Source organism: Pygoscelis adeliae, unplaced genomic scaffold, assembly GCF_000699105.1.
Source record: "Pygoscelis adeliae isolate BGI_AS28 unplaced genomic scaffold, ASM69910v1 Scaffold621, whole genome shotgun sequence".
Lineage (NCBI taxonomy): Eukaryota > Metazoa > Chordata > Aves > Sphenisciformes > Spheniscidae > Pygoscelis > Pygoscelis adeliae.
In genome coordinates this window covers 540,729-549,632 of record NW_008824052.1, presented here as the reverse complement: position 1 = coordinate 549,632, position 8,904 = coordinate 540,729, and the positions used below count along the sequence as shown (strand labels likewise).

General features: G+C 38.0%; 1 protein-coding gene across 1 annotated transcript in view; it reads left to right on the top strand.

Moving 5' to 3' along the window:
* Nucleotides 1-8,904, top strand: part of HNRNPLL (heterogeneous nuclear ribonucleoprotein L-like) — a 23,539-nt gene that overhangs the window by 9,948 nt on the left and 4,687 nt on the right. Inside the window, exons 4-8 of the mRNA XM_009333716.1 lie at nt 2,273-2,369; nt 2,458-2,530; nt 6,511-6,582; nt 8,257-8,474; nt 8,633-8,754. Of these exons, the coding sequence (XP_009331991.1) occupies nt 2,273-2,369; nt 2,458-2,530; nt 6,511-6,582; nt 8,257-8,474; nt 8,633-8,754 (582 nt within the window). The remainder of the gene's footprint in view (nt 1-2,272; nt 2,370-2,457; nt 2,531-6,510; nt 6,583-8,256; nt 8,475-8,632; nt 8,755-8,904) is intronic.

Here is an 8,904-nt window from a genome sequence, read left to right as displayed (position 1 = left end):
TATAAGGAAGAAATTTTTTACGCTGAGGGTGGTGAAACACTGGCACAGGTTGCCCAGAGAGGTGGTGGATGCCCCATCCCTGGAAACATTCAAGGCCAGGTTGGATGGGGCTCTGAGCGACCTGATCTAGTTGAAGATGTCCCTGCCCACGGCAGGGGGGTTGGACTAGATGACCTTTAGAGGTCCCTTCCAACCCAAACTATTCTATGATTCTGTGATTCTAAGGCTAATAATTGCAGACATGAAATATGTCATAGATTTGACAATGCATTATGCACAAAAGTTTCATGGTGTCTGCCTGTGTTGATACTCAAGAAATGGGTAAGGGATTGCAGAGGTGCAGTCTGACTTCTCTAGACTCTTCTAAAATAGTTCTAATATATACTGCTTGTCTTACTATTCTGACTTTAATAAAGCCCGAGACCAACTTAGGCCTCCTTGACCTGTTTATCATGTGTTGAAGAAATTCCCTGCTCTGTTATCCTACTGTTTACTGTATTTATAGCGTTGTTGTACATAGGATGAATGTTCAAAGTTGTTAATGTGTTACTGCAGTTTGCAAAGTCCGAAGTCTGATATGATTACGCCTTAGTTTATAAAACTCTGATAGCCCTCTTCCTAGAGACTGATTACCCTCCATTGCTGAACTGTTATCTGGACAAAATTGTACCAAAATCTCAGAAATTCTTTTGTGATTTCAGATGCTACCGATGTGGCAGGCTTTATTAGTGGGTCACTTCTGTAACATATGACTTAACCGGTGGCTGCGTTGATGATTTCCAGGCAAAAAGAATTTCCCTAACTTTCATAAAAGCGAACTAATTGCTGTTTATCTGTAGAAGACTTAAACTGTGTGTCCTAATAGACAGTAGTTTGACTTACTATGATAGTGTGTCGAGTTTGTGGTAAGCGGTGTTGTCTGGATCAGATGACTTGTACAGTTGGGGGTTATTCTGCATCTTGTGAAAGATTAGGGAAGTTGTGGGGAGGATCCTGCACATACTCTGAAACTACCATACTTCTGTCCTTTGAATTAAATTCTGCAACATGCCTTTTATTAAAAACAAGAACTCACAAATGTGAACAAAGTAATGCAGCAGTGTAGGTAAACAGTTTGGAGGGGACGGGGGAAAAAACTGAGCTTCAAGACAAGCCTTGTTCGAAAAGTTCAAAAAATTTACTCAAATTTCAGTGCTAATTGCAGTACCCATTACTTTTGCAGAGGTGCTCCCACAGTTCTAGCCAGTGTCAAACAATTTCTTAGAGGTCTGGGAAGCTTAACTTTTCTCACTCTTAAATTCCACAGTGAACCTACATCACCTTGGAAGAAGTTGGGCTACAGGAATGTGGTAAAACAAAAGGAATATGCTGTTGATACAGACTACTTCCAAAATTTCACTAAATCGTATCAAAGGATGTCGCAAAATGTCTGGTCTTTTGAAAGGATCAGGCTTTCTGACACCATAATGTTATTGAGTATGTATGTGATCATGGATTGCCATGTGCCAAGGTTCAGGTACATTTTTCTGCTAGTCGTAGAACTAATCTTGGAGTGTGTAGAGGATATGAAACATGTTGGAGTCTGGTACACGCATCTGCCTTGAGCAGTGGATTTAAAGCAATCTGCTTGTTGTATTTTTTGATGCAAGATGATTATTTGTTCATTCAAAGTAGCTCTCTTAGTTCTGTGGTTTTATTTGGCTAACAAGCTGAAAAGGGCGTACCCTTTCCTAGTTCTTTTCGCTGTGAAGAAACTACTGAGTTCATGTTCTCCCTACCCATGAGTCTCTAGCTAATGCTAGCTGTGAGAAGGGATGCGTTGTGTTAAGTCACGCCTTCTCGCTCCTGAGGTCTGATCCCTTCCCAAATGATGCAGCTTGAACTTTCCCTTAAAACTTTCCCTTCAAATATTCTCTAGGCTTGCTGGGAACTTCCCGTGTCCTCTGATGAAAATTACTAAATCCACCAGAATATCCCCTTCCAAACAACATAAGCTCAGAGCATAAACAAAGCTTGCATCTGTATAATCCACGCTGAAGAATTTACTGATTTATGAATGGTGTCATCATGTGCTGCTTACATCTCAAAAACAGATGCTTAACATAAGTTGAGCTGATATATACTTGTTGGTAATTTTATATTTAAGTCTGTATAGAGTTCTTGTAAGGTATACAATAGTGAAATATCTGCAGGCTACAAAAATAAAGCCGTATCAGAAGAAAGGGACATGAACGAGACAGCTGGGGGAAAATATCCTTAACGTGATGTGTATGTTTGAATCAGTATTTTGTGCCCAGAAGGCGAAGGCTGCACTCAATGGAGCAGATATCTATGCAGGATGCTGCACACTAAAAATTGAATACGCGAGGGTAATGCTTGGACCTTCTTTTTTAATTTTACTAGAAAAATACATATAATCAAGACTTAACCTTTTTCACTTTTACTTTATTTGAACAGCCAACTCGACTTAATGTCATTAGAAACGACAACGATAGTTGGGACTACACTAAACCATATCTGGGCCGACGAGGTAGGTTTTCATATGTTATCGCTGTAGATGTTTGACTGTACTAATGACAATCCTTTATACATGGTCAGGCTGTATCGCAATAGTAATTTCAAAGCAAGCCAGTGCTGCTGAAGGCTGTGTTCACAAGCCAGGAAATTAACCCTGAGCCCTAGTGCCCCCTACTGCTGTGTGCTTGAGCCACTTAGTTCAACAAGGAGCCCACACCTGCAAGCACCTTCGCAGTTCTCAAGGACTTGCATTTCTCCAAGCAGCTCTCTCTCTTTGGAGGAGAGGAAACCTGGTACAGACTATTCCTTACAAACTACAAACTTGCACACTGCTTCTCCTTCGAAAGGACTCTTTTCCCCTATGTTGGACGAGGCATTAAGAAGGATAGAGGACTTCAGCAGGCTGACTCTACACTTCATCATGCACCACATCGGCATCAGCAAAAAAAACCAAACAAACAAACAAAAAAACCCTCTGAAAAAACTCAGACTTGCAATTCACCTTGTCTGCATACTGCATGCACCACCACCACAAGTTTTTAAAGGAGGACACTTTCAGTACTTCAGATTTGTATGGGATGAATAACATGATAGACTGTACCCATTCTGTTCAAGTTTGTATGTATGCTGGTCTTATTTCCCTTAAAATTACAACTGAAAAATTGAGAACCTCCAAAATTAAGAGCCTCTCTTGTTGGTATCATTGACGTTGTAATCTTTTTATTACTTGCTGTATGTGAGAGTTGCATTCAGTCTTAACAGTGTAAATATTGTCTAGTAGTAGGGAAATTTAATCCTTATCTGTAGATAGTTGGAACTGAGCAGTGCAATATCAGATAGGTCCCCTCAGTTATATTTAAGTATTAAAATAGGGAGATTCATAATTGGTACAGGCATACTGTCTCTTAAGTACTCAGCTGTAAAAATTACTAAGCTTAACTCATGTCAGTGGAAACTATGACTATATATGTAAAGACAAACTGCTGTGAAGCCTTACTCCTGTAAAGTGTTTCTTTTAAAAAAAAAAAAAAAATCTGTAACTATTGAGTGCAGTGTTCAGTAACTTATGTACAATAATGTGTGCAATGTAAAGTTAGAAAAGCAAAGACAATGTGTCCAAGATAGAGTATCTACTTATCAAAGGCTATATAAGAACCAGGGCTTTGGCCGTCTCAAGTGGTATGCACTTTCAAAGTAATTCTGCAGAGACGCTGGGCTTGTAAAACTGTTGTACAACTAAAAACTTAGGGCTTGAATTTTCAAAATGAAGTTCTTGTAAAAAGTTAACAAGGGAGCTACAGTATTGGTTGCAGCTTGTAGATTATGACTATTTGTATGAGGATTCAAATTTTTTTTTCTCAAATTCCTGAGTTAAAAAAGGAATTTTGAAGAAACTCAAGGGCAAGAAAAAAATCTGAAGGTTTGAATTTGAAAAATCTGAAGGATTAATTTGACCCTTATATCTTTTGATCATTGCAGTGTTTGGAGGCTGACTTGTAACATTGTGCATCTAATTACATTATGTAATTGGTCTGCAGATAGATATGGCTGTATGAACTAAATGTTCCCCAAGCTAGAGAAAACAGTGGAAAATGAAAAACTTAGGGTGGGTATGACTTGCTCTTTCTCAAGAACTTTCACACTACTCTCTTGTTTTCCTTTTGTTACTTTGACAGCCTGTCTCTATTTCCTATACGTCACTCTACTACACATAAGAGGAAGAGGAAGGGTTAGACTTGTATTATATACATATATCTGTATGTCATGCTATATTGTATATAGCATGATTTTTCATTTACTGTGGCCCATATCCATTTATCTAGAAAATGGGAATATAAATTGTTGAATGAACACTGAAATGTACTTAAGAAAGCAGGCATCTAGAGCAATTTTGCCCATAAAGTAATCCAGGACTCTTTTTTTTTTTTTTTTGAGAAAGAGATTTTTCGTATTTGTGCTTCAACTTACTGTTGCAGCAGTGTAATTTGGCTTTTGAACTTAATGTGACCTGAACTGTAGGGATCTGACTGCAGCAAACAAGGTCTTAGCTCAAAGGAATTTCATTCTGAGAACAAGCATGCTAATACATCCTTTCAGAATTTTGCACCCCCGCCTCAAATCTTAGGAAGGAAATGCATTTTGCTAATGACTCTTTTTTTTTTTAAATAACTGTTTTTAGTTCTTTATGGTAACAAATTACAGACTTCCCCATAGTATTTCTCCACTTAAGTAAACTTCCTAACAAGGTGCCTGCTGCTATGAACCCATATTGCATTAGATTGAACTGAAAAACCCACCTGACTTGTAGTATTCTACTTGCTTTTAGCTGGAAAGTTCAGACTGTAGTTCGGAGCATTTCTTTTGGTGGTAATACCAGCATACACAGTGACTCCAGGACCTGATTTAAAAACAAAACCAAAAAATAACAAACCCCAAACTTAAACAAGATTATAAAGAATCTTTCCTTTCAGAATTATTTTTAACACAGATCAGTACTCATGTTTCAATGCCTGTTTGCACAAGTATTTGTACTGGCACAATTGAGGGACTTTGTTCAAGGAAGGAACAAGTATGGGGCAAGGAGAGAGCAGTGGGCTACACCATCACAAGGAGGAAATATTTGTCAAACTGTGTTCTCCCAGAATTCTTTATTTGAAGAATATGGTCCTTTACTATATTACTGTGTGCAGTTTCAAAGGATTTAACTCCACAGACTGGAATTATAAACTTGATTTTTCTGAAAGATGATTACTGCATACAGTTTAAATGCTCAAAATACTTGATATGACTGTCCATTTGCTTTCTAGAGCCAAGAACCAGAGCTGTTACCCTGAAAAGGGAATAGAAAAACAAAACTTGACAAAAGTAATCTTCTATATATTTGAAGGCACTCAGCACTGTTCTCTCTTCAGGCTTTATTGCCAAAGTAAATATCTCACTTTGAACCTCTCCTCAAAATCCTGAGCAGAGAGGGCACATGTGTTTTCATCTCCCACTGTTGTGTTGTCTAATGGGAATAGTTCCTGTTTTTCAGGGGAAATACTTCCAGCTGCACTGGACTGGAGTTGGCATTTTCAACAGTCATACTTAAATTTCCTGGGAACTATCATACACTGATAAGTGTCTTGCCCTGTCTTTTCAACGTGGCTTTTTTAATTGTGAGAAATCAATTGCTGCTTACCACAAAGAAATCTGGAAGTTTAGATTTTCTTTGTCATGCAGCATGGATCTGATTAGATAATACAGCTTTGGCTGTGATGCACTGCTTTCCTCCAGTAATGTAGACCCCTTGCTTAACTTTATATCCTAGAGAACTGGGTTTTCTTAAAGGATTGACCGTTGTTTAAGTGCATTATTCAGTGATGTTTTCCTTCAACTGAACTGTTACGTGCTGCTGATAATGCAATAATGTACAATCCTTTCAGCATGCCCATAAATCAGTAGGTGTTCTGTAAATATATATGTACACGTATGTAATACTCTCTGTTTACTGATTATGAAACCATGTAATACAGGTTGTTGTTGGCTTATGCTGAAACTTCTTGAAAGAAGCCCACTTTGAAAATGTGTTGCTGTTGAAGCTAATATTATGATTCAGGTACTGTCTTTCAAAAGTACTGCATTTCAAATTTGTTTTAAGAGACACATAGGTAAATCCTGCTGTATGGTGTTATCTATACTAATGTGTGGTGTCTGTTTAGGAAAACTATTGGGTATTTCCATAAACTTTAAATGTCTGCATCTCCTCATTGGCCACTGCCCCCAATCAACTTAAGTGCAATTTGTTATACAGATGGCAGTCTTTTAATTTTGGTGTCCCAGGGCTACAGCTTGTGGTTTTAGATGTATAAAGAATGAGAAATTGTTTATAAAATTAACAAGGACTCAAATTACTTTTTTTGCTTCTTAACTAGAAGCTTTGTGTCTTAACTGGAGAAAGCAAGTGCGTAGTTGTGCATACTAAACTGTTTTCTTTCCCTTCCCACATGTTAGACAGAGGGAAGGGCCGCCAGAGGCAAGCTATTTTGGGAGAGCACCCATCATCATTTAGACATGATGGTTATGGTAAGTAACATAGGATGACAGGTGGTTATGATTTCTTTACATGTTATGGGGAATTCTAAATGTTCAATCAATGCTTAACTGTGGACCCCTACAGCATGAGTAGTTCACTGTTGTGCTGTACGTGCAGTGCTGTCGGTCCACGTTCTGAAAATGCTAGTGATTCACTGAAATCTATGTGCATTTATTGCTGTACTTCTTCCTTTCACGGAGAGCATCTGGCTCTACAAATTTATTCTCTGGAAGAATGTTTCTTTTCAGCTGCCATCACCCTAGCAATGGATGGAAAATGACATCTGTACTGGGAAAGCAGTTTTCTGAAAAACGGCAACGTAGCTTGATCAGTGGTTTGATGCAACACAGAGCTCTTTGATGTTCTTGCATGCAAAGCTGTGAATTGTGGGCTTTGCGTTTCTTCTAATTTAGCTAATTTTGAAAAGGTATAGCTATGTGACTGTATAAGAACGATGGTTTGGAATTAGTGCTGTAGATGTTACTAGTGCAGATGAAGATCTGCTGTCACTTTCATGTGTTGGACCAAGACCTCGGGGTTGAGAAACTAGTGTCCCCAGTTAGATGTGGCTTTTCTAGTTATTTACGCTCTTAACTGTCAGATGCAATGTGATTTGTCTTGCATCTTTCTTTGCAAATGTATTTGTGATATTTTACAATGTGGGTTGACCTTCTACCTACTCTTTCCAAAGGTTCTTCAAATCTCCAGAATTTCCAAGTTCCACCTTGTATTCACTGATGTTCTTTTTTCATTCTTCTGATACACCCTTCTACCTTAAGTAATGTGGCTGTCTCCTCCTATACCACTGTCTCCCTTTCAATACTGCTTTTTGCTGGGGAAAATAGGACAAAAGGTTCCTTTTATACTTGGCTTATGTGAATTTCATATTATTTTTCTCTCAGAAGAACAGGGATCCTCTTCTTGGTCTGTAATACTCATGTTTTCTATAAACAGAAGTATTGCATACCAGTAATGTCTCTTCATTTAAAAAAAAAAAAAATTGTCTATTTCAGTGAAACTTGTCACTTTACCTGTAGTGGAAAATAGGACAGCTTCATTTTGCATTAATGCAGGGGTTTAAGTATTCCTGTTTCTTCCAAGTGAGCTGTTTGTAGAAAGGCAGTCTTCTGACTTAATCTCGTCTCTGAAAAAGAGCTGTCATCTCCTCTCCTGACCTCTGACTAAAAGTTCACTCCTTTTGGTTTGTTTTCCCTACTTTGTAATGTTCTTTCTTGGTGTCATGTAGCTCTATAAGTACACATTGCAATATTGCTGAAGGTTTATTTTAAATATTTCTTCTGATAGGTTTATGTTCAAATATTTTGTATGGTGCAGGGAAGATACTATTTTTATAATTACTGAAATACCTTTTTTCACTTGTGTATAAAAACAATACCATGAAACAGCTCCTTCCTTCTTGTCTGGTAAACTAAGAAGAGACCTGGAACGTTAAAAGGAATTTAAGAGGGGTTTTGTTTGTTTGTTTGTTTGTTCTTCCATTTTTGGTTTTTTTAATTGGAAAAAGAATTAATGGAAACTGCTGTAACGTTGTCTTCCTCCCTTCCCCCCTTTAAATATGCATTACGTGTGTGGGCTTTTAATGCATGATTAAGTAGTGAAACTTGTTTCAAACAATATGAAAGCATGGTCTTTCATCTCCTTAGGGTCACATGGTCCTTTGTTGCCCTTGCCGAGCCGGTACCGAATGGGATCTCGGGACACTCCAGAACTTGTTGCTTATCCGTTGCCCCAGGCATCCTCCTCTTACATGCATGGTGGAAATCCTTCTGGGTCAGTTGTCATGGTTAGTGGGTTGCATCAGCTAAAGATGAACTGTTCAAGGGTCTTCAACCTGTTCTGCTTGTATGGAAACATTGAGAAGGTAAGGCACAATTTATTAGAAACTTGGAAACTCTCTAGTCATTTTAATTGTTTTGGAAAAAGCCTGGCTGAGATGGTCTAAAAATATTTCCTAATAACTTATAAAACTCTTGGTTGGGCTGCTTGTTGCAAAGTAATTTTTTCCCTTATCTGTCTTAGGTGAAATTTATGAAGACTATTCCAGGCACGGCACTGGTTGAAATGGGTGATGAATATGCTGTGGAAAGAGCTGTCACACATCTCAACAATGTCAAGTTATTTGGAAAGAGACTTAATGTCTGGTAAATATGTTCTATCGGATTAATAGTCTACCAGTGGGCAGATGGAATGAGGTTGCAAACGGACAATATCCCATTGTTCTGTAATCACTGTTGGAGTTATGATTTCCAATTTGCAACTATTATTTATTTATTATTATTTTTTTTTTTTTT